General features: G+C 47.7%; 1 protein-coding gene across 1 annotated transcript; it reads right to left on the reverse strand.

Annotated features, from left to right (window-relative positions):
- Nucleotides 1-1549: 1549 nt before the first annotated feature.
- On the reverse strand, nt 1550-23974 carry LOC146356639 (vomeronasal type-2 receptor 26-like). Its single transcript, XM_084830231.1, has 5 exons — nt 23916-23974; nt 14647-14819; nt 12862-13095; nt 10956-11082; nt 1550-2440 (listed from the first exon to the last, which is right to left on the reverse strand). Exons 4-5 carry the CDS (start codon nt 10998-11000, stop codon nt 1550-1552), a joined length of 936 nt encoding a protein of 311 aa, XP_084686357.1. The 5' UTR covers nt 11001-11082; nt 12862-13095; nt 14647-14819; nt 23916-23974.
- Between the last annotated feature and the right edge of the window lie 1861 nt (nt 23975-25835).

Below are 25835 nucleotides of genomic sequence, written 5' to 3' on the forward strand. Positions count from 1 at the left end.
CCTATTCCCGACAATAAACTAAGAACATTAGAAGAGCCATGCTGGATCAGACCAAGGGTCCATCTAGTCCAGCATTCTGTTCACACAATTGCCAATAACCTGCCCAGAGGAAACCCACAAGCAGGACACAAGTGCGACAGTACCCTTTTCCCATGTTCCACAGCAACTGGTGTAAATAGGCTTGCTACCTCTGATACTGGAGGTAGCATAGAGCCCTCACGACAAGTAGCCATTGATGGCCTTTTTATTTTATTTATTTATTGCATTTATACCCCGCCTTTCTCCCTCTCGCAAGGAACTCAAGGCGGCTTCTCCAGGAATTTGTCCAACCCCCTTTTAAAGCCATCCAAGTTGGTGGCCATCACTACCTCTTGTGGTCACTAATTCCATAATTTGACTATGCACTGTGGGAAACAGTACTTCCTTTTATCTGTCCTGAATGTCCCACCAATCAACTTCATGGGATGACATTGGTTCTAGTGTTGTGAGAGAGGGAGGGGAACAAAATCTCCCTATCCACATTCTGCACACCATGCATAATTTTGTACACCTCGGTCACGTCTCCCCTTAGCTTCCCTTTTCCCGAGCTAAACATTCCAGTTGTAACCTTTCCTCACAGGGGAGTTGCTTGAGCCCCTTGATCATTTTAGTTGCCCTTTTCTGAACTTTTTCCAGCTCTACAATACCTTTTTTTAGGTGCAGTAACGAGAAATACACACAGTATTCCAAGTGTGGCCTCACCATAGATTTATATAATAGCAGCATGACATGGGCAGTTTTATGCTCAATTCCTTTCCTATTCATGCCTAACATGGAGTTCTCCTTTTTTACAGCAACCGCACACTGGGTTGACACTATTTTACTGTACTAGGTTCTAAATCACCCTCTAGTCCCTTAGAAACCAGTTTTCCTCAGTAAACTGAGAGCAAGCACCCACCATCAGCTAGGGCTCAGTGCAGGGATAATGGAAGAGTAGGAGAACAGGAGGAAGTTCTCCTGTTCTTCTACTCTTCCATTATCCCTGCACAGAGCCCAGTACCCCTTATATGCATTCCTGGAGCCAATTTGGGCATATTGAGAGAATAGGGCAACTTTGAATAAGGAACTGGGAGCTTGTAACTAATGTCAGTCTTGTGCTTCACAACTGTAGGGCATTTACTCATACAAGGGGAGTCCAGCCATGGCTTCAGATCATTTGTCAGAAGTTCTTTAGATGTAAGAAGTTCAATACATTTCCTCACACTGCTCCCCATTTGGACGATGATATGATTGCAGTCCCAAGTAACCATTTTGAGCTTTCACAAGGCCGGGAGATCCGGGTTCTAGTCCCCACTTGGCCATGGAAGCTCACTGGGTGACTTTGGGCCAGTCACAGACTCTCAGCCCAACCTACCTCACAGGGTTGTTGTTGTGAGGATACAACGGTGAGGAGGAGGATAATGTAAGCCGCCTTGAGTTCCTTGCGAGAGGGAGAAAGGCGGGGTATAAATGCAATAAATAAATAAATAAAATAAATAAATGACAAAACTAGGAAAGAATTCAATAACAATCAAATGCCACCTTTAGTTGTTGATGTAAGATGCTCCTTTGTATTCAGATCAGGTCTCAATACAAGAATGTAGCACTTTGGAAGAAAGATGCAGCCCAGAAGTCCAGCACTGGAGGCCAAGATAGAGAAGACCTGCACGGCTACCATGTATTTCCCCTTCGAGCTCAGGTAGGAGGGAACAAAGGACAGCCAAACAGTGCAGAAGACCAGCATGCTGAAGGTGATCAACTTGGCTTCATTGAAGGCCCCAGGCAGCTTCCTGGCTAGGAAAGCCACTGTGAAGCAGATGGCAGCCAGGAAGCCCATGTAGCCAAGGGCACTATAGAACATAGTGACAGAGCCTTCATTGCATTGCAGGATCATCTGTCTAGGTAGGGAGTGCATGTCAAAATCTGGGAATGGGGGAGAAATTCCCATCCAAATTGTGCAGATGACAAGTTGGACACTGGAACAGGAAATGACAATAGAGTTGGCCAGACTCTTCCCCAGCATGTCCCACACCCTGTTCCCTGGCTTCGTGGCCAGGAAGGCCAGCACCACAGTGATGGTTTTGGCCAACAGAGAAGACACAGCCACTGAAAAGATAAGGCAGGTCACTTTCCTTGGCTGGCCAATGAAGAGGAAGGAGGACAAGAAGGAAAGCAAGAGAGAGATGAGGAGAATATATGAGAGGTCTTGGTTGTTGGCTCTGACTATTGGTGTTTCTAGGAATTTAATGAAGATTGCTAACACAAAGCCTGTGGTTAAGGACAAGAATAGGGCAAAGGACATTAGTAATATCCCCAAAGGTTCTTCATAGGAGAGGAAGGTTATATACTTTGGGATGCATTGATCTTGGTCCTTGTTTGGATGCTGATCGTCTGGACATTTGGTGCAAATAATGCTTTGCATCTGCAAAGAACAAGAGTAACATCCACTTTATACATCTGCAACAGCCCAGTTGTTTTACATGCCTTCAAAGACATTTTTCAACTTCTGTCCAAGAGCCCAAATAGCCAAGGGGAGGAGGGTTGCAGGAACTGACAATATGTAGTAGGAGAGGGGTAGCAAGCAGAGGAGAATGTTCATTTGGGGTGGACATATTTGGCTTTGAGGAAACCCAGCAGAGAATAGTCTCCTTTCTTTTACATTCCATCATATATATATATATATATATATATATATATATATATATATAGCACCCCCATATATATTCACCCATATATATATATATATATATATATATATATATATATATATGGGTAAAATGTCCATTTGTAGAGGACATCCTTAGCAGAAACCCGATCTTCACCCGTGCACATCTGCACCTAAACAGGGGTAGCAAAAGTGTCTTGGGCAGGGGAAGGCTGACTTCCCAAGACACTGAGGAAACTCTGGCAGGGACTATTGGATAGGAGTGGGATGGATGGATTAGGAAAGTGAATGAGTATAAAGCAGCTTGTATATGTTGTTCAAATAGCAATGGGTTGGCAGGTGAGTTGAACCTAACTTGTTTAACTTGAACCTAACTTGATTATCTAGACCCATTTCAGTCGGGCTTCAGGCCTGGGCATGGGACAGAAACGGCCTTGGTCGCCTTGGTAGATGATATGAGGAGGGCTCTGGATAGGGGTGAATGCTCCTTCCTTGTTCTCCTCGACCTCTCAGCGGCTTTTGATACCGTTGACCACGGTATCCTCCTGGACCGCCTGGAGGGGTTGGGCATTGGGGACACCGTATTGTGGTGGTTCCGGTCCTTCCTCTCCAGCAGTTACCAGAGGGTAGCACTGGGAGAGGAGGTTTCGGACCCGTGGCCACTTACTTGTGGGGTGCCACAGGGTTCCATCCTCTCCCCGATGTTATTTAACATCTATGTGAAGCCGCTGGGGGCAATCATCAGGAGGTTTGGGGTGCAGTGTCATCAATATGCGGATGACATGCAGCTCTACCTCTCGTTCAAATCTTCACCAAGGTTGGCCGTAGAATCCCTGTCCAAATGTCTGGAGACGGTGAGTGGCTGGATGGGGAGGAATAAGCTGAAGCTGAACCCTGGCAAGACCGAGGTACTTTTGGTGGGAGACAAGAGGAGGCTGGGGGATGTTGACCTGGTGTTGAATGGGGTATGGCTACCCTTGAAAGACCAGGTCCACAGCCTGGGGGTCATTTTGGACTCCCAGCTGTCCATGGAGGCTCAGGTGTCAGCTGTGAGCCGGACAGCGCTGTATCAACTCCATCTGATACAGCGGCTGCGCCCCTTCCTTCCCGACCATCTGCTCCCATCGGTAGTACATGCCCTGGTCTCCTCTCGTTTAGACTACTGTAATGTGCTCTACATGGGGTTACCCTTGAAGATGGTTCGGGAACTGCAGCTGGTACAGAACGCGGCGGCTCGCCTGATTAAAGGCAGCCGCCGGCGAGATCACATCACTCCTGTGCTGAAGGAGTTGCACTGGTTACCAGTTGTTTTCCGGGCCAAATTCAAGGTGTTGATTTTGACCTTTAAAACCCTATATGGTTCTGGCCCAGCCTATCTTAAGGAGTGCCTCCAGAAGCACCAGACAGGCCGCTTAACAAGATCAGCCTCGGATGGCCTTCTGTCTGTCCCATCAGCCAGGACAGCTAGACTGGTGGGGACGAGGGAGAGGGCCTTTTCTTTGGTTGCCTCCACCCTGTGGAACTCCCTCCCTAGGGAACTCCATCATGCCCCCTCTTTAATGAGCTTCCATCATGCATTAAAAACGTGGTTGTTCAGGCAGGCATTTGGGGTGGGTTAGGGTATTTTAGGAAATGTTTTTATTGTAGAATTTTATTGTTTTAAACTGTTTTATTGTATGTTGTACATTGCCCAGAGTGGCTGGGTGACCAGCCAGATGGGTGATTAATAAATTTAATAATAATAATAATAATTTAAGAGGACAAGGGTCAGACAAATTACACACTCACACACACACACATACACACACATAATTCAATGTCGGGAGCTAGTTGGTCCACCCTTTTTGACTGCATTCTCGTTGTCCGATTCTCATGAAACACACCTCATTGGAAAGCCCTTGACATACAGATTCCATGAAAAACAACAGTTTTTACTATAATTCAAAGTCAAGAGTTTAATTATGTCCATAAACTTTTTTTGTTTTAAAAGATGAAGTATCAGTAGCTAACCACTTTGCTATTGACTGTGTAGAAGGGCGGCTGAAGAAGCACAGGAGCAAGGACACCCCTTGTGGTGGCAAGACTATTGTGTTTGGCGGTGGCTTTAGGCAGACCTTGCCCATCATCCCACACAGCACCGGCCCAGCCATAATTGGACAGTCAGTCAAGAAATCCAGTGCCTGGAACAGTGTCACCAAATTCCAGCTCACTCTGGAGGGTTTGCTGCCCACCTTCTGTCTTTGGTAATGGTACCACCACAGAGTTCCTAGGTGTTGGAGAAGACATGATCAAGATCCTGGACTCCTGCATTGTTAATGAGGCCATTGTCACTGATGTCTGTGGGACTGACTTTACCGAGGCAGCTGTATCTGCAAATGCAGGCAAGGTCATTCTGCATCCCAAGAATGAGCACTATGGCTACATCAACCAAATGGCATCGGAAAGAATGGAAGGAGAGAGAAAGACCCACTTGAGCTCAGAAGATTAAAAGAATATTTCCATAATCATAACAAAACCCATATTTGGAACCTATGCCATAATCCTCTCTCGCAATTTCTGCCCCCCAAAACCTGGACTCCAAACCCAAATAGAAATCCAGTATTAGAAACCTCTCTTAAAACAGTGAAGCAAAGAACTGACGAACATAAAGCTGGATGGATCTTTTACAACATAAGAAGAGAAGGAAGAGAGGCCCTCAACCAACCTTGTATTAGAAAAAGACATCATCACAAAGCCAACTGTTAAAAGGGGAGCTGTTGTTATGATGAAGACTGAGGAGTACATTTCTGATGGTCTGAGACAACTAAATGACAGCAGTACATATAAACTCCTTGATTGTGATACCACAGCTGACCTAAATGAACCAAAAATCTACACCTTTATCAATTCATTCATGCATAAAAACTGACTGGACAGAGACCTTGCTGTTCTTTTTATTACCCCCACCCCTACAGCAGGAAGATTTTACATGCTACCCAAGATCCATCAAAATAACAATCCAGGAAGGCCTCTTCTTTCATGCAACAATAATGTCACTGAAAGAATTTCACTATATATTGGCCCCATAATTCAACCACTGGTCCATAAACTTCCTTCATATATTAAGAACACTACAGATTTCCTTATCAAGATGGAAAACTTAAATCAAGAACTTTGATTTAGCAATGATACCATCATCGCAAGCTTCAATCTCCCTTCTTCATACAGCAACATACTCTAGAAAGATGGCCTCTCTGCCTTCACATACTTCTTTAACCACAGAACCTCTGATGAACCCAGTACTGAAGTCTTAACATCCCTGGCTAAGTTGGTACTCAACTTGTAACAATTTCGATGTTCAATGGCAATCACTATTTACAACTCCAAGGTACAGCAATGGGAATACGCATGGTGTATTGATGGGACAACTTGAAAAAACTATCTGTAGAATTGCTTCCTACAAGCCTAGCATCTGGTGGTGTTACAGAGATGTCATTTTTGTCATCTGGTATTATGGGAGGGATGGCTTGGAGATTTTTTACCAAGTTTGTCAACACACCCAATGATAAAATTTAACAGTAACACCACAACTGAACACCCAAAATTACCTTTTCTGGATGTCCTCTACACCATTAAAAACCATCAAATTGTCACAGACTTATATTGTAAGCCTACAGATTCCAACCTGTACCTTCATTTCCAGTCATGTCATCTGATCCATCTAAAGAACAACATTGTGTATACTTTGGCTCTTAGGATGAAACATTTTTGTAATAACAAAGAAAACGTCTCAAGAAGATACAGCAAACCTAAAGAACATCTCCAACAATGTGGATACCCTAGTCACATCATTGACTACAACACTAATCAAGCATCAACAATATCGAGGGATACCCTTCTTTGTGATGCAAAGGCTAACCATGTCCAGGGCTGCTGTGTCTATGTTTTACCTAAACTTGTTTCGTAGGGTTTTTGCATGTAATTATATTGGATGTTACCACACCTGGCTGTCCTTTCAAGACACAAATAGTCCTATGTGAGTTTGAGATCTAATGCTGATCCCAGCACTGTCCACTGTATGCTGCCACTACAGTCCATTCTCCAAGGTTATGTCTTGCAACTTACTTTGTGAAACAAATGATGGATTAAAAAAAAATGACAAAAAGAAAGGATCCAACTTTAAACTGCCTTTTAAAAAACTCACACAGAAAATGTGAGGGTAATCTTGTTCAGACCTTCAGAAATATAATCCTCAGTCTTCATCTTAACAAAATTGTCCCCCAACTCAGATAACCTAGATGGCCCTGGCAACAGACCTCCTGGGCTGAAACTGCTGCTGTTGAATGCCAGGTCAGTGAATGGTAAAACAACAGCTACCCAGGACTTGATCCTGGATGAGCACACCAACCTGGCCTGTATTACAGAGACCTGGTTGGATGAAGCTGGTGGAGGATCTCTCCCAACTCTGCCCTTCTCTGCTCAGCACCAGGCAAGACCTGGGGGGCTTAGAGGTGGAGATGCAGTGGCCTGTCAGGATTCGATCCCCCTGACCAGGTGACCTATTCCTCAGTCTGCTGAGTTCACATGTGTGCATTTGAAGGTGGGTGCCCAGGACAGAAGAGGGATTCTGTTGGTGTACCATCCACCCCGCTGCTCAACAATCTCCCTTCCTGAGCTAGCCAGGGTAATCTCGGGGTTGGTGCTGGAGGCCTCTCGGCTTGTTGTGCTGGGGGATTTCAACATCCATGCTGAGGCTGCCCTGTCGGTAGGGGTGGCGGAGAATTTCTCCCTGAAACTTCGGGGGGCCGAGCGCCAACTTGTTCAGCCCCCCAAAGAAGTTTCGGGGAGAAATTCTCTGCACCCCCCTGCCCCCGCACCCCCCCCCCCGGGATGGGACTTAGCTTTCCCGAATGTCCCTCCTGGCGGCAGGTCCCGGCGGCGGTTTGTCGGGTCTTCGTCAGGGGCGGGGGCGGCAGCCGGTCTTTTGACCGGCTGCCGCCGCCGCCATTCCAATAAAAGAAAAAAAAAAAACACCCCCGTGATAGGCTACGTGACGATTAACGTAGCCTATCACGGCTAGATTTGCAAAGTCAGCCGTGATAGGCTACGTAAATCGTCACGTAGCCTATCAAGGGTGACTTAAAAAAAAAAAAAAGCGCGTACGGCTAATGGCGGCCCCCATAGGGATCCGCCATTCCCGTTCCTTATTTGGTCGCTGTAGTCTACGTAAAGATTACATAGACTATGGCGAAAATAAGGGCAACGCTATTTGCGTTGCCCTTATTTTCGCCGTAGTCTACGTAAAGATTTACGTAGACTACAGCGACCAAATAAGGAACGCGAATGGCGGCTCCCTATGGGGGCCGCCATTTGTGTACGCGCTTTTTTTTTTTTAAAGTCACCCATGATAGGCAGGCTACGTGACGATTTACGTAGCCTATCACGGCTGACTTTGCAGATCTAGCCATGATAGGCTACGTTAATCGTCACGTAGCCTATCACGGGGGCGTGTTTTTTTTTAACTTTTTATTTCGCGGCAAGGCGAGGTGAGGCGCCTCCCCCCCCCCGGCCTGAATTTCGGCCGGGCGAGGCGGGAAGCCCCCCCCCAGCCTGAACTTTGGGGGGAGAGCAGCGAAGCGACTCCCCCCCACCGCGAAAAGCTGCGAGACCAGGTAAGTGGCTTTCGTGCACTCCTACCTGTCGGGAGCGACTCAGGACTTCATGTCTGCCATGACAACCATGGGTCTGCCCAAAAAGGTACCTGGCCCCACCCATGCTGCTGGGCACTCTGGACCTTGTTTTCTGTGCTGGATGAGGTGATAGTGATCTGAGACTGGAGGAACTCTGTATAGTTCCATTGTCATGATCACTACCTGGTGGGGTTTAGACTTGCTGGCACTCAAAACCTCTGCAGGGGTGGAGGACCGATGAAGATGGTCCGCCCCAGGTGGCTGATGGAGCCTAATGGTTTCCTGACTGCTCTTGAGGATTTTCCTGTTACCTCAGCAGATGATTCTGTCGAAGCCCTGGCTGATCTCTGGAATGGAGAAATGACCAGGGTTTGGACACGATCGCTCCTGAGCGTCCTCTCATGGAGTGGAGTCACACCAGCACCCTGGTTTTCTAGGGAGCTGGCGGTGATGAAACGAGTGAGAAGATGACTAGAGCGACGCTGGCAGAAAACTCGGAGTGCATCCGATCGAATGCGGGCCAGAGCCTCTTTGAAGGCCTACTCTGTGGCAAGATGGGCAGCAAAAAATAAAAAATACAACCTGCTGCTATTGCATCTGCAAAGAGCCATCCAGCAGAGTTGTTTCAGGTGGTCAGGGGTCTTTTATTCACTAGCCCACAATAGGAGAACTTAAAGCTCTTGACAGCCCACTGTGAACAATTTGCTCAGCACTTTGCAGACAAAATCGCTCGGATCTGCTCTGACTAGGATGCTATACTCGATGCAGACCCAGTGGATGTAACTGTGTCCCCTGCTTGTCCAGTGCTGTTGGATACTCTTCAATCTGTACAGCCTGAGGCTGTGGACAGGATCCTGGGAGAGGTGAGAGCCACCACCTGTGTTCTAGATCCTTGCCCTTCCTGGCTCAGAAAAGCAGCCAGAGGTGGACTGGTGGAGTGTGTAAGGGGAGTAGGTAATGCCTCCCTTAGTCAAGGCAGAGTTCCAGCCTGCCTGAAGGAGGCGGTGGTGAGACCTCTCTTTAAAAATTCCCCTGAACCACACCATCTTGGATAATTATCGGCCAGTCTCCAATATTCCATTTCTGGGCAAGATACTGGACTGTGTGGTGGTCTCCCAACTCCAGGGATTCCTGGATGAGACAGATTATCTAGATCCAATTCAGTCTGGTTTCAGAACCAGTTGTGGGGCAGAAACAGCTTTGGTCACCTTGGTGGATGACCTATGCCAGGAACTAGATAGGGGGAGTGTGTCCCTGTTGGTTCTGCTGGACCTCTCAGTGGCTTTCAATGCCATCGACCATGGTATCCTTCTGGGCCGCCTCCCTGGGATGGGACTTGGAGGCACTGTTTTACAGTGGCTCCATTACTTCTTGGAGGGGCGGACCCAGAAGGTGGTGCTGGAGGACTTCTGTTCGACTCCCTGGCCATTGGCCTGTGGATTTCTTCAGGGTTCTGTTTTGTTCCTCACGCTATTTAACTTATACAGGAAACCACAGGGAGAGGTTGTCCGGAGTTTAGGGGCTCGGTGTCACCAGTATGCTAATGACACCCAACTCTACTTTTCTTTTCCATCTAATTCCAAGGAAGCTGTTTCAGTGCTAAATCGGTGTCTGTGGGCAGTAATGGACTGGATGAGGGCAAACAAATTGAAGCTTAATCCAGACAAGACAGAGGTGCTCCTGGTCAGTCCAAAGGGAGATCAGGGAATAGGGATTCAGCTTGTGCTGGATGGGGTTACACTCCCCCCAAGACACAGGTGTGCAGCTTCGGTGTGCTTCTGGATTCAGCCCTGATGTCGGACTTGGCCACAGTGACACATGCCTTAGTTACATCCCAGTTACATTGGATTACCGTAACACGCTCTACATGGGGCTGCCTCTGAAAAGTGTCCGGAAACTTCAGCTGGTCCAAAGAGCTCCTGCCAGACGGTTGCCTGGGGCTGGATACAAGGAGCATGCCACACCCCTGATAAAACAGCCTCACCAGCTCCAAGTTTGTTTCCGGGCACAATTCAAAGTGCTGGCCATGACCGATAAAGCCTGATAAGGCTCAAGTCCAGGTTACCTGAAAGATCGCATTCTCCCCTATGAGCCTACTCATGCCCTGAGATCTTCAGGGGAGGCCCTTCTTACGGTCCTGCCACCATCACAGGCACGTCTGGTGGGAACGCGGGAGAGGGCCTTCTCAGTGGCTGCCCCAAGGCTCTGGAACTCCCTTCCCAGGGAGACGAGAGTGGCACCCTCCTTGATATGCTTTTGCAGGCATGTAAAAACTTTTTTGTTCTGGCAGGCCTTTGGGGATAGCTAGTCTGGAGCTGTGAGAATATGACGGATGGATACTATGGCTTATACTTCTTGTTGTCTTTTAACGTTTTGATACGTTATACAATTTTAATATTATTGGTGATTTAATTATATTTATAACTTTTGTATATTTCTATTTATAGTTTTAACTGTACACATTTGTAATGTTTTAAGCCACCTTGAGTCCCAGTATTGGGGAAAATGTGGGATATGTAGAAATAATCATAGCAACAACAACAACAACAACAACAATCTTTGCCCTACTTCCAGCAGCAGCATGATCTTTCGGAGTCACCCACCTTCCTGGCTGGAGATGGTCCCTTCCGGGCAGGGAGCACAGGCATAGCAGCAAACTGGCCTTCCTTCCTGAACCACCTTCATGAATCCAGGGTGACAGCTTTCCACACATCTGGAATGAGGCAGGGGCTAAGCACAGAAACAAGGACCGTCAAGGAAGGTGTGTCACGGATGATGTCTCTATGGAAAGAAGCGTGGAACTGGAAAGGAGCCAACAGGACCTCTGCCTGCAGTTTGTGCTTGGTTGAACTTGAAGCCTGTATCTAAACCGAAGCACTTGCGGATGAAAAACCTGCTCGCTATGGGGTCTCTCCATCCTCTGTTGTTTCCCTTTGTCAAATTTCAGATTGTAATCCCCTCAGGGCACGGACCCGCCTTCATGTACCGTGTAAACTGCCATGCGCACTGAGGGCACTATATACATGAATAAATAATTGAACTGCCAAGTGTGTGTTTCAGGGCAGTCCTTTCGATGGATCGCTGATAGGGATGTACGAAAGGGACTTACCTTGTCCCGCAGCTTGCTTCGTGGTGGGGGGGGAGGCGCTTCGCTTCTCACCCCGAAGTTCATGCGGGGGGGAGGCGCCCCATCCCTCGCCGGCAAAATTCAGGCCGGGTAGAAGCGCCCCGTCTACCCGGCCGCGAAAAAAAAGTAAAAACAAAAACGCCCCCGTGATGGGCTACGTGACGATTTACGTAGCCTATCACGGCTAGCTCTCCAAAGTCAGCCGTGATAGGCTCCGTTAATCGTCACGTAGCCTATCACGGGTGACTTTGAAAAAAAAAAAGCGCGTACGCAAATGGCGGCCCCCATAGGACACCGCCATTTGTGTTCCTTATTTGGTCCCAGTAGTCTACGTAAAGATTTACGTAGACTACGGCAAAAATAAAGGCAACACTATTTGCTTTGCCCTTATTTTCGCTATAGTCTATGTAAAGATTTACATAGACTATAATGTAAATATAGTCTATGTATAGTCTTCAATGGGGGCGGGGGCGGCAGCCGGTCTTCCGACCGGCTGCCGCCACCGCCATTTCAAGGTAAAGTTAAAAAAAAAACCGTGATAGGCTACGTAACGATTAACGTAGCCTATCACGGCTAGATTTCCAAAGTCAGCCGTGATAGGCTACGTAAATCGTTACGTAGCCTATCACGGGTGACTTTGAAAAAAAAAAAAAAGCGCGTACCTTTTTTAGACTACCGGGACCAAATAAGGAATGCAAATGCAAAGGGACCAAAAAGCAAAGGGACCAAAAAAGGAACGCCTATGGGCACCGCCATTTGCATACGTGCTTTTTTTTTTTCAAAGTCACCCGTGATAGGCTACATAACGATTTACGTAGCCTATCACGGCTGACTTTGGAAATCTAGCCATGATAGGCTACGTTAATCGTTACGTAGCCTATCACGGTTTTGTTTTTTTTTCACTTTTTCTTTTGCAGCCGGGGAGACGGGGCTCATCTCCCCAGCCTGAATTTCGGGCAGGCAAGGCAGGGCGCCTCCACCCCCGGCCTGAATTTCGGGGGGAGAAGCAAAGCACCTGCCCCCCACCGCGAAGCAAAGCTGCAAAAAGGTAAGTGACTTTCGTACATCCCTACTGGAAAGTGACTCGTAATCAGTAAAGCTGTGTAACATGGGAGTCCCATGCTCTCTATTGCCTGCATTGGACTACAGTCTGACTCCAGCATTCAGTGGTAGAGCCCTTGCTTTGCTTCTAGAAGGGATGACCAGCGTGCCCAAGTAGGAGAGGAAAACCTCCTATCTGAAACCTTGGAGAGTGTCAACGTAGGCCGCTTCCTATGTTTCTGTGAACCAGCTGACATTTCCAAGCATTTTTCAAAGGTGGTCCTACACAGAGCATATTGACATTGTCAGTTCAACTAGATAAAGCAAATTATTTTCCACACCTTGTTGAGCCATTCAGGCAGGCCACGCAATGGCATCTGGGTTAATAGTGATTTTTAGCCTGGGGATCCCCGCCTTTCTAGACTCCCAAATTTCTCTTTAATGATGGACCTGTTGGGAAGCACCATCCAGTTCACAATGTCAAAGTCGGCTGCCGGGTCTCCGTTCTCATCCAAATACATTCCGTCCAATAGAGAAGTATTGTAAAACTGGCGGTTTCTCAGGAAAGGGTGAAGCTAGAATGGTGGAGGAAACACCAACATTTAGTAAACAGGAAACCACGGTATCTCCGTTCTGCTGATTTCAGACTTCAATCTCCAGTGACTAAGGACTGGTTCGAGACACTCTGTACATCTTCTTAATGTTTGCAGGGTATCTGGTTTCATTACAGAAAAACATCAGAAGAGCCATGCTGGATCAGACCAATGTTTAGGGAGGGCTGGATTTCCCCAGAGCCCCTGGCTCGGCTGTCAGGATTGATTCTGAGCACAGGGAGATAGTTCACAGCTCAGATTCAGAAGAGGAGCAGCCAGAACTGGGGGAGGCATTTTCACAAGCTAGTTCAGATATGGGTAGGCGTGTTTCTCATGTTACCAACTCCAGATGGCTGGGCATGAAGCTTCGTCCTTACCCCTACCCCCCGCCCGTGAGAAGCACTGGGCGGGAGGAGGAGGGGATTGGAGACTGTGACCTAAGAGATGCGAGTTGGCAGCTCAGAGCTAAGAGGGAAACATCAGGGGCGAAGCTCAGACGGTTGACCCAGTTAGCGATGTGTGAGAGGCTATGCAGGGAAGCATCACGCAAGGGGAGGGACCTCCCTCCCTCCCTAAGTTAGCCTAGCCAGATAGCCACCCTTTCAGACTGTGGACAACTTTCGATGATCCCATTCGAATCCCCTGGAGGCATGCCTTTGCAGCCAGAGAGTCTTGGAGGATTTGCATCTGTAATGGGCCTGTGAATAATGAATTAAAGGCGTGAGACTGAAGCCTCTCTACTTGTGTGTGAGAGTGCTTGAGGAAGGAGGGGGCCAAGAGATTTGTGACAGTGGCTTGCACTTGTGAGCCGAGCAGCAGGCCGGTTCCCCAAATATGGGACATCGGTTGGTCATGGTGCGCAAGTGTTTCCTTCTCCCTGAAATGGCAGGGACACTTCAACAAAACGACTAGGACCTTCTCTGCCACTGCGTGGCCTCTGCCACCACAGCAGGGCAGGAGGATTAAGAGCCCCCCTCCTTCCCCTATCCCCATTGCCACACCGCCGTGGCCACCAGGCATTGGTGGGAAAAGCGCCAGCTGGCCCGCCTTGGTGCGGGCTGCATTGGACCAGCTGGAGGATGGTTGGTCGGGTTCCGGAGGGCCAAGCTGGTGAAAGCTCACCAAGGTCCACCCCCCCACACAGTGGATTCATCTGACCTCCCTACCAAGGGTCCCTCTAGTCCAGCATTCTGTTCACACAGGGTCAAACCAGCTCCCCATGGCAAGCAGGACATGAGTGCAACAGACTCTACCGGAACCTCCCCTCTCTAACTGCTCTGGCATGTTCTGTTAAATGCCAACTTTCATTTTCTATTGTATTACAGACGAACATTAGACACAAACTTCTGCGTGCCCTCTAAGGGAAATTCTCCAAAGCGGGGCTGGCACTCCTCTCAGGTTAAGTCCAACCAGCCACTTCCTGGGGTTCCTGCTGGCACCATTAAAAGGCACAAAATGGTCGGTTATGTAATACACAGTGCGATTGTACACACCTCTCCTCATTTATAATAGTGATGTACAAAAGTCACTTACCTGGTCCTGCAGCTTGCTTCGCGGTGGGGGGGAGGCGCTTCGGTTCTCCCCCCAAAGTTCAGGCCGGGCGGGAGGTGCCCCACCTCGCCCGGCCGAAATTCAGTCCAGGGGGGGAGGCGCCCCACCTTGCCCAGCCGAACTTCAGTCCAGGGAGAAGCGCCCCGTCTCCCCGGCTGCAAAATAAAAAAGTGAATGAAAAAAAAAAAAACCCACCCGTGATAGGCTACGTAACGATTAATGTAGCCTATCACAGCTAGATTTCCAAAGTCAGCCATGATAGGCTACGTTAATCATTACGTAGCCTATCACGGGTGACTTTGGAAAAAAAAAAAAAGCGCGTACGGAAATGGCGGCGCCCATGGGCACTGCCATTTGCATTCCTTATTTGGGCCCGGGTAGGCGAAAATAAGGGCAACGCTTATTAAATAAGGGTGCAGTGGTGGCTGCAGGTGTGGCGGGGGCAGCGGCAGTGGCGGGGGCGGTGGTGGCAGGTGTGGTGGCAGCAGCAGTGGGGGCGGTGGGGACGGCGGTGGCAGGGGTGGTGGGGGCAGTGGCGGCGGGGGCGGTGGCAGCAGGGGCAATAGCTCAGTGCAGGGGGCTCAGTGAGCATGGGGCACATGAGGGGGCAATAGCTCTGTGGGTGCAGCCTGGAAGAGTGGGGGGGGGCGTTGTACTCTCAGACTCAGCTGAGCACCCGCACCATCTCTACCACAGAATCTTCATTGCATTGTGGAATGGAATGGAATATGTACTGGACAGATTGTCTGGCTTGGGAGTTGGAGGCACTGCATTGCCCTGCACTGGTTCTGCTCCTACTTGGATGGGCAATTCCAGAAGTTGTGCTGGGGGATTATTGCTCCATGCCTTGGCAATTATGCCATGGGGTTCCACAGGGCTCTATTCCATCCCCCATGCTTTTTTAACATCCACATGAAACCGCTGTGGGAGGTGACCCAGAGGTGTGGGCTGAGGTGCCATCGATATGCAGATGACACCCAGCTCTGTCTCTCCTTTTCATCAAATCCAGGTGACGCAGTTGTTGTTCTGAATCAGTGCCTGGGTGCAGTGACAGACTGGATGAGGGTCAATAAACTGAGACCCAAGACAAGACGGAGGGACTGTTAGTGAGTGTTTTGTCTCCCTGGCTAAGTGACGTTCAACTGAGTAGGGATGTCAGAGAATTTCGCCATGAATCTCGGGGAGGCCGAATGCCAGCGCATTCGGCCCCCCAAAATCGGTGGTAAAGTGGTCTGCCCCCCCCGGGATGGGACTTACCTTGTGTGAATGTCCCTGGCGGTGGTGGCTCCGGCGGCGGTTCGGCGACAGTTCGGCGGCGGTTCGGTGGCAGCAGCTGCGGCAGCCGGTCTTCCGACCGGCTGCCACCACTGCCATTTCCAGTAATAAAACAAAACAAAAAACCGTGATAGGCTACGTAAAGATTTACGTAGCCTATCACGGCTAGAATTTTAAAAAACACCGTGATAGGCTACGTAAATCTTTATGTAACCTATCACGGCTGCTTTAAAAGAAAAAAGAAAAAAACCCGCGTACGCAAATGGCGGCGCCCATGGGCACTGCCATTTGCGTTCCTTATTTTGGCATGTCTTAGTCTACGTAAACAGTTACGTAGACTAAGACGGAGAAAATAAGGGGAACGCAAATAGCGTAGCGTCTACGCTATTTGCGTTCCCCTTATTTTCGCCATCTTAGTCTACGTAAATGTTTACGTAGACTAAGACAGCGAAAATAAGCAACACAAATGGCGGCGCCCATAGGTGCTGCCATTTGCGTACGCACGTTTGTTTGTTTTTTTCTTTTAAAGCAGCCGTGATAGGCTATGTAAACATTTACGTAGCCTATCACGGCTGACTGCAGGGACGCAAACAGTGCCGGCTACGGCCGCCATCATTTGCAGAGCCGGCCGGCCAGGATTCGGGGTGGGAGGTACGGAGCGCCTCCCCACCGGCCAGAATTTTTGGGGGGAGGGATGGAGCACCTCCCCTCTGGCCAGAATTTTGGGGGGAGGGACGGAGCGCCTCCCCCCCACCACGAATGTCACCCTTCGAAAAGGTAAGTGACTTTTGTACATCCCTGAAACTAAGTGATGTTGGGAGCTGCCTCTTTTCAGCATGTAACTCCTTTGCTGAGGGAACTGCAATGGCTGCCAACCAGCTACTGGGCCAGGTTTAAGGTTTTAGTACTAGTGTACAAAGCCCTAAACAACTTGGGACCAGGATACCTGAGAGAGCGCCTCCTTCCTTACCAACCTGCCCAGTCACTGAGGTCATCAGAGGTCTTGCTCCTGGTGGTTCCACATGGACCTCTGGCCCGATTGGATTCCACCAGGAGAAGAGCCTTCAGTGGGGTGGCCACATTTCTTTGGAACTCCCTGCCCCTGGAGGTCAGGCAGGCACCTAAACTGTGTTGTTTCCGGTGCCTCCTGAAAACAGCACTGTTCGAGGAGGCATTCCTTAACTGACCAGTCACGGTTTCTATTGGCATTCTGTGTGTGTGTGTGTGTGTGTGTGTTTAAAAAGCATGATGTTTTAATCTTTTTATTCTTTTACTGGTTTATCTTTTGTGTTCACCGCCCCAAAATCTGTTTTAGATATGGAACGGTATACAAATATTGTAAATACATAAAAATTAATGCACCTCTTCTGGAGGGGGTTGCAACCCCCCTAAAGGATCAGGTTCATAGTTTGAGGGTGCTCTTGGATCCAGAACTGTCATTTGAGGCACAGGTGGACTCGGTGCACACAGCACTTTTTTCAGCTCAGGCTGTTATAGAAACGACACCCTTCTCTGGACAGAGATAGCCTAGCATATTCATCCACACTCTGGTAACTCTCATCTGGATTACTGCAATGTGTTATGTACAGGGCTGCCTTTGAAAACAGTCCAGAAACTTCAGATGGTCCGAAGTAGGCAGCAAGATGGTTACTGGGGACTGGCCAATGTGATCATATCATGCCAGTACTTTTCCATCTGCACTGGCTGCCAGTCTATTTCCGGACTCAATTCAGAGTGGTGGTATTACGTTTCAAAGCCCTGAACTTCTTGGGTCCAGCTTACCTGAAGGATAGTCTCCACCCATATGGACCTGCTGGATAGGGATGTTGGAGGAATTCATCGGGGGGGGGTGAAGCTCACCAAGTTTTAGTCAGCTCAGCCCCCCCCCCCCCAAATATCAGCTCACTTTCCTGCAGGCTGGCCTGACTCGAGCTGCGTCAAGTTAGGCCAGCTCATTGATTTCCATTTTTTTTTTAAGTGCAAAGCAATTTGTGCAAGTCATGGCCACAATTTGCACAAATGACACAACTTTCAGCTATAATTTGCACAAATGATACAAATTGCAGGCATAATTTGTGCAATTTGAGAAAATTTCAACTGTAATTTGTGTAAATTGCACAAATTGCAGTTGCAATTTGCTCTAATTGATTTTATGGGTGGGGGGACCTGAAAAAGTTCCTGGATTTGGAAACATCCCCCTGGCTCAGTTCACAAATGCAAGCTGAAATGGGGGCGCCACGGGAAGATGTTGGGCCCCCAAAGGGCCGGATATCATGAAGACAGACACCTCTACTTCCAGACCCTAATATTTTCTTCAGCGGTCCTTCTCAGGGAGCCCCTGCTGAAGGAATTGAGTTGGGTAGCTATGAGGAAGAGGGCCTTTTCTGCTGTGGCACCCAAGATGTGGAATGAGCTTCCCAGAGAGGCTCGTCTGCTGTGTACGTTGTTCTCTTTCCAGCATGAGGTGAAGACCTTACTTTCCCAGGTATTTTAGTCTTTTGGTTTCTGTTTTAAATATGTTACATGTTTAAATCTTTGTATTTAGGCTTTATTTTGGCTTCTATCTATATTTTATACTGTGGTTTAAAACTTTTGAACTTTTATAATGCATCTTAAGTTGTATTTTATGGATGAAATTGTTTTGAAATGCTCAGAGAGCGTCAGTTATTGGGTGGTATAGAAATGTAATACATACATACATACATACATGTACACCTGCAAGGCTGGAGAATATTAAAGTGTTCCATGTCTCACTCCTCTAGTGTCATCTGATGACCCCCTGGTACCGTGAAAATGGGAGGCTGCCACCCAGAAAAGGGCATTCTTCACTTCAAGGAATATTTGACAATATCAGACCATGCTGGCCAACTGAGAATATTTGTCTAGTCAATTGACTGATGTCCCAGTCCTCAACTGCAGTGAGATCAGTGATTTCTGAGTGGCCAAGTTTGACATCTTGCAGCCTCCAAAACAGCAAGAGCAAAATGTACACAGTTCAGTCATGATCACCAGAGTTACTTGTAAGATATGCTTATATATTATTCAAATTTATTTATTTATGTGTTTGTCTGTTTATAAAAACTGTTTATACCAACATTCATTCATGAAAAAGACCCCTTAGGGCTTTTACATTGATACAATCTCAAAACAAGTGAAGAACAAAGAGCATAAGAAGCCAGAGTAAGACAGTTAAAACCAAAAACCATGGTTTGCAGGATCTTACAGCAAAAAACAAACAAACGTGTAATTATCCCATGTTTTTCTGAGGTTGGAATGAATCAACTTTTGAAAAACGTAGAATACCAGTTCAAAAGCAGAAGAATATCACAGTGTTTGGTAAAATATTAATCAATTCTATGCTTGTGTTTTTTGTCATGAGGTGATCCTTTGCATTCAGATCAGGCCTCAGTATGATAATGCAGCACTTGGGAAGAAAGATACACCCTGTAGCCCAGCGCTGGAGGGCAAGGCGGACAAGAACTGCACAGCATTGTTAGATTAGAAGTATACAACCATCAATCAGTGTCAAGAACCAGCAAAGTAGCCAGAGCTGAATGTCTGCCTGAAGAAGAATAATAGCATATTATCTGAAACCATGGTGTGAGGAAGCAAATGCCTGATAAACGACACACCTATGAAAGAATTCAATAACAATCAAATGCCATCTTTGTTTTTTCTTGTTAGATGCTCCTTTGTATTCAGATCAGGCCTCAGTACAATAATGTAGCACTTGGGGAGAAAGATGCAGCCCAGAAGCCCAGCACTGCAGGACAAGATGGAGAAGACCTGCACGGCCACCATGTATTTCCCCTTGGTGCTCAGGTAGGTGGGCACAAAGGACAGCCAAACAGTGCAAAAGACCAGCATGCTGAAGGTGATGAGCTTGGCTTCATTGAAGGCCCCAGGTAGCTTCCTGGCTAAGAAAGCCACTGTAAAGCAGATGGCAGCCAGAAGTCCCATGTAGCCAAGGGCACTATAGAACATAGTGACAGAGCCTTCATTGCATTGCAGGATCATCTGTCTAGGTAGGGAGTGCATGTCAAAATCTGGGAATGGGGGAGAAATTCCCATCCAAATTGTGCAGATGACAAGTTGGACACTGGAACAGGAAATGACAATAGAGTTGGCCAAACTCTTCCCCAGCAAGTTCCTCACCGTGTTCCCTGGCTTTGTGGCCAGGAAGGCCAGCACCACAGTGATGGTTTTGGCCAACAGAGAAGACACAGCCACTGAAAAGATGATGTTGAATGTAGTTTGCCGGAGGAGGCAGGTTGCTTTCCTTGGCTGGCCAATGAAGAGGAAGGAGGACAAGAAGGAAAGCAAGAGAGAGATGAGGAGAATATATGAGAGGTCCCGGTTGTTGGCTTTGACTATTGGTGTTTCTAGGAATTTAATGAAGATTGCTAACACAAAGCCTGTGCTTAAAGACAAGCATAGGGCAAAGGACATTAGGATGATCCCCAAAGTTTCTTCATAGGAGAGGAAGCTAATATCCTTCAGGATACATTGATTCCGGTCCTTGTTTGGATGCTGATCTTCTGGACATTTGGTGCAATATTCTGCATCTGCAAAGAACAAGAGGAATATCCACTGTAGACATCCAAGAGGAGGAGACTTGTAGGGGAGAGGTCAGAAACTGACAATATGTAGTAGATGAGGATTAGCAGGAAGAGGAGAATCTTCATTGGGAGTGGACATGTTTGGCTTTAAGGAAACCCAATAGAGAATAATCTGTGTACTTTTACATTGCATCTGTGTGTGTGTGTGTGTGTGTGTGTGTAATGTTCATTCATAGAGGACATGCTTGGGTTGCCCATTTTTTGATCAAGTCACCTCCCTTGTAGACCGTGGGAATGCTGTAGACATCATATACCTCGACTTCAGCAAAGCTTTCGACAAAGTGCCCCATGATATCCTGATGAGCAAACTTGCTCGAAGTGGGCTAGATGAAACAACGATCCGGTGGATCCACAGTTGGCTACAGAATCGGACTCAAAGAGTGCTTATCAATGGGACCTTCTCAAGCTGGGGAGAGGTAACGAGTGGGGTACCGCAGGGCTCAGTCCTGGGCCCAGTGCTCTTCAACATTTTTATTAATGACTTGGAGGAGGAGGTGCAGGGAATGCTGATCAAATTTGCAGATGACACAAAATTGAGAGGGATAGCTAATACTTTGGAAGACAGAAACAAAATTCAAAGTGATCTGGATAGACTGGAGTGCTGGGCAGAAAACAACAGAATGACATTTAATAGGGACAAATGCCAAGTTCTGCACCTAGGAAAAAGAAACCAAATGCACAGTTACAAGATGGGGGATACGTGGCTCAACCACACTACGAGCGAGAAGGATCTTGGAATTGTTGTCGATCACAAGCTGAATATGAGCCAACAATGTGATGTGGCTGCAAAAAAGGCAAATGCTATTTTGGGCTGCATTCATAGAAGCATCGCTTCCAAATCCCGGGAAGTACTAGTTCCCCTCTACTCAGCACTGGTTAGGCCTCATCTGGAGTACTGTGTCCAGTTCTGGGCACCACACTTTAAGAAGGATGCAGACAAGCTGGAGAGGGTTCAAAGGAGGGCAACAAAGATGATCAGGGGACTGGAAACAAAGCCCTATGAAGAGAGACTGAAAGAACTGGGCATGTTTAGCCTTGAGAAGAGAAGACTGAGGGGAGATATGATAGCACTCTTCAAGTACTTGAAAGGTTGTCACAGAGAAGAAGGCCAGGATCTCTTCTTGATCATCCCAGAGTGCAGGACACGGAATAATGGGCTCAAGTTACAGGAAGCCAGATTCCGACTGAACATCAGGAAAAACTTCCTGAGTGTCAGAGCAATACGGCAATGGAACCAATTACCTGGGGAGGTGGTGGGCTCTCCCACACTGGAGGCCTTCAAGACGAGGCTGGACAGCCATTTGTCAGGGATACTCTGACTTGGATTCCTGCATTGAGCAGGGGGTTGGACTCGATGGCCTTGTAGGCCCCTTCCAACCCTACTATTCTATGATTCTATAACCCCACTTTCACCCCTGCACATCTGCACCTAAACAGGGGCAGCAAAAATGGCTACTAGTCCTGATGGCTATGTGGCACCTCCAGTACCAGAGGCAGTGAGCCTAAGTACACCAGTTGCTGGGGAACATGGGTGGGAGGGTGCTGTTGCACTCATGCCCTGCTTGTGGGTTCCCAGTTGACAGCTGGTTGGCCACTGTTTGAACAGAATGCTGGACTAGATGGACCCTGGGACTCATCCAGCAGGGCTCTTCTTGTGTTCTTATTTCTAAAAATAATTAAGGGACAGCAAACAATAGACCTAATTCAAGCTATAATCCATTAGAAATCATAAAACCAGAAAAAAAGGAAACCTGAAAAAGAAAACAAGTAGCCACTGAATTCAAAACACAGGAAAAAAATATTGAAAGGTTGTCCTAATGCTGTCTTTCCCCCCCCCATTTTGTTCTCATATAATGCATTAATTGAGCTAGAAGAAGAAATTCCCACATTTTTTCCTGTCTATTCACTTATTGCAGGAGTGATTAATGATCTCCAATTTTTTTACATTTATTTACACATATAACTCTTGCTCTTCTTGGATACATTTAAGGCACACTCGCTTTTTGCAGGGCACAGATAGGGCTGTTTCATCTCACCATTCTCCGGTGTGAAACTATGAACAAGCCACATTTTGTATTTTATGTGTTGAAACAAAAGCCTTTAATCTATTGTATTCATTCAACACAGAGGGCCCATGGTGTGATTTTAAGGACAGAAGTGGTGTTTGGGCTGGTGGTGCTGATCTCCGAAACAACCCTCATGAAGAACCACCAAACAAATCAATGGACCCAAAATTGTGGCGAAAAGCTGATAAAACTCAGGATAAGGCTATGTTTTCTATAATACAAATGTCCACCGATTACTTATGTTTACTGTCATTGTTATAATTTTTTTAAATGACAAATTTTTGTATAGTGATGTCCATCATGGGTAAATCCACTTTTGGGGGTCCAATGGATTCTTGTGGCATTTGCAAGCTGAGCCAAGGGTTTGTTCCTGAAATATGGGACCTTTTTTTTTTTCTTTTGTTTTGTTTTGTTTCTGCTTCTGTTTTTTGCATAAAAAGCAATTTATTTTTTATGCAGAAACTCACATTGTGGCTGCAATTTGCAGAAATTACAGCTGCAATTCGCACAAAATACACAGTTTTCAGCTGTAGTTTGCACAAATTGCTTTACATGTTAAAACATACACACACACACGAATTCCGCAAGCTGGCCTGACTTGATGCAGAAGGAGTCGGGCCAGCACATGGGAAAAGCCATAGTCCAGGGAGCTGAGCTGGCTAAAGTTCAGCGAGCTTCACCCCCCAGATGAATTCCTCCGACATCCCTGTTTCTGAACAGTACTCATTTCTGTATCATAGCTGTTACACCATTTTGCCTTCATGAAGGTAGCTAAAGGCATATTACCATTTGAGACTCTCTGTTTGCAGGATTGCTGTGTCTGTGTTTTATCTATGCATGTTGCATAGAGGGTTTTGCATTTAATTGTACTGGATGTTGCCACACCTGGTTGTCCTTCCAAATCAGGAATGGTCCTATATCAGCTTGAGACCTGGTGTGGATCCCTGCCCCATGCTCTGCTTGCTGCCACTACAGTCCATTCTCCAAGGTTCTTTCTTTCAACTTACTTTGTGCAACAAAGTATGGATTTTTAAAAATAGAAAAGAAAAGAAACAAAAAGAAGAAAGTATCTGACTGTGAACTGCCTTTTAAAAACTCCCACAGAAAATGTCAGGGAGAACTTTGCTCTCTCCCCACTGGCAGCATTTTCTTTCAGAGTAGGTATGTCAGAGAATTCCGTGACAGATCTTGGTGAGGCTGAATGCCAGTGCATTCAGCCCCCTGAAAACCATCGTGGAACAAAGCCCCCGCCCCCCCAACCCATGAAAGGCATGCAAAACGGAGCACTTACCTGCTCCCGTCCGCGCTGCTGTGTGAAGGGCGGCCGTCCTGCGGCCGCCATTCGCTTCCTCCTTCTTCAGCCGTGATAGGCTACATAAATATTTATGTAGCCTATCACGGCTAACGCAGGGACACCATTTGCATCCCTGTGGAGGCCGTGATAGGCTACGTAAGTATTTACATAGCCTATCACGGCTATGATGAAGAAGCGAATGGGGGCCGCAGCGCGGCCCCCATTCGCAATTCAGCGTGGACGGCAGCAGGTAAGTGGATGGCAGCAGGTAAGCTACCGCCATTTGCGTATGCTGGGGTTTTCCCCCTGCCGTGATAGGCTACGTAAATATTTATGTAGCCTATCATGGCTCACTACAGGGACACAAATGACGGTGGCTATGAAAGCCACCATTTGCATCCCTGCAGGGCTGCCCAGTGGCAGGATGTCCGGCTGTGGGCAGCCAGAGCTGGCCGGCGGCTCTGCGGCTTGGCCGCGGAGCGGAGCCAGCTGGCCAGGATTCCAGGGGGAGGCACGGAGCGCCTCCCCCCCCCGTCGAGGATTCCGGTGGATTCCCCCCAGCTGCGGAACTCGGCGGAGCCAGGTAAGCGGGGTTTCGTACACCCCTATTTCAGAGTCACCCACCTTCCTGGGTGGAGATGGTCCCTTCTGTGCAGGGAGCACAGGCATAGCAGCAAACCGGCCTTCCTTCCTGAACCACCTTGACGAACCCGGGGCGACAGCTTTCCACACATCTGGAATGAGGCAGGGGCTAAGCCCAGAAAAAAAGGACCATCAAGGAAAACGTGTCAGGGATAATTTCTCTATGGACAAGAGACAGGGAAGTGGAAAGGACCCAACAGGAACTCGAGCTGCAAGTTTCACTTGCGCTTGCAGATGAAAAACCTGTTCACCGTGGGGCCTCCCCTTCCTCTGCAGTTTCCCCTTTGTCTAATTTCAGATTGTAATCTCCTCAGGGCAGGGGCCTGCCTTCTTGTACTGTGTAAAGTGCCATGCACTCTGAGCGCACTATATACAGTACATGAATAAATAATTGAACTGCCAAGCGTGTGTTTCAGGGCGGCCCTTTCGACGGATAGCTGAGCAGGTGAGCTGGGAAAAGACCTCTGTCCTGATCTTGAAATGGTGCTGCTTGTTGACACGGACAGCACCGGGCTAAATGGGGTGATGGTCTGATGATGCCTCTCTTCACTTCACCACTTCCTACTCCAGGGACTGGACTGCAGAACCACAGACCAGAGCCACCATTCTATGGGGCATCTTGGTGCCGGCGTGTGGCATCTGGGTGAGGCAAGGAAGAAGAAGCTTTTTCACATTATTCGTTCCTACTGGTGGAAGTAGAAAATGGATCTTTTGTGTATCTTGCTGGCTTTGTTCTTACAGCTCATATAATATTTCATACTAAGTCACACTACTGTCCCAGGTTCAATCCACAGCATCTCCAGGTAGGACAGGAAAACCTCATGTCTGGAATCTTGAAGAGAGTTGACAATACGGGGCTAGATGGAGGAATGGTGTCCCTCAGTATAGGGCAGTGTCACACAATCACAATGCTTGCCACGTGCATTCAGTGTTAATCTTTGCATGGCTTGCTGTGCTAAATAGAACCCCGGTGCCTTAGGGTTAACTGCATGGCAGGGAGTGAGTGAAAGGTGGGAGAGGCTTGTGTGTGTGTGGGAAGACGGAGGTTATAAGAGGCAGGAGCAGACAGAGAGACCGATAGGGTGTGGAGATAGGGCCTTCGGGTTTGATGAAGCTACATCTACATTTTTATTTATTTATTTATTTATTTCTATATAGAGCTGTCATGGGAATAGGAGTTATAAGCAGGGATGGTGTGGGAGCCCGAAGAGGGGGTAGAGTCTGACTGACTCCCCCCGCCCCATCCGGCCTCACGGACCCTGCTTGCCGAGCCTA

This window comes from Heloderma suspectum, chromosome 2 (genome assembly GCF_057233095.1).
Source record: "Heloderma suspectum isolate Gila_16-S chromosome 2, 16-S_ref, whole genome shotgun sequence".
NCBI lineage: Eukaryota > Metazoa > Chordata > Lepidosauria > Squamata > Helodermatidae > Heloderma > Heloderma suspectum.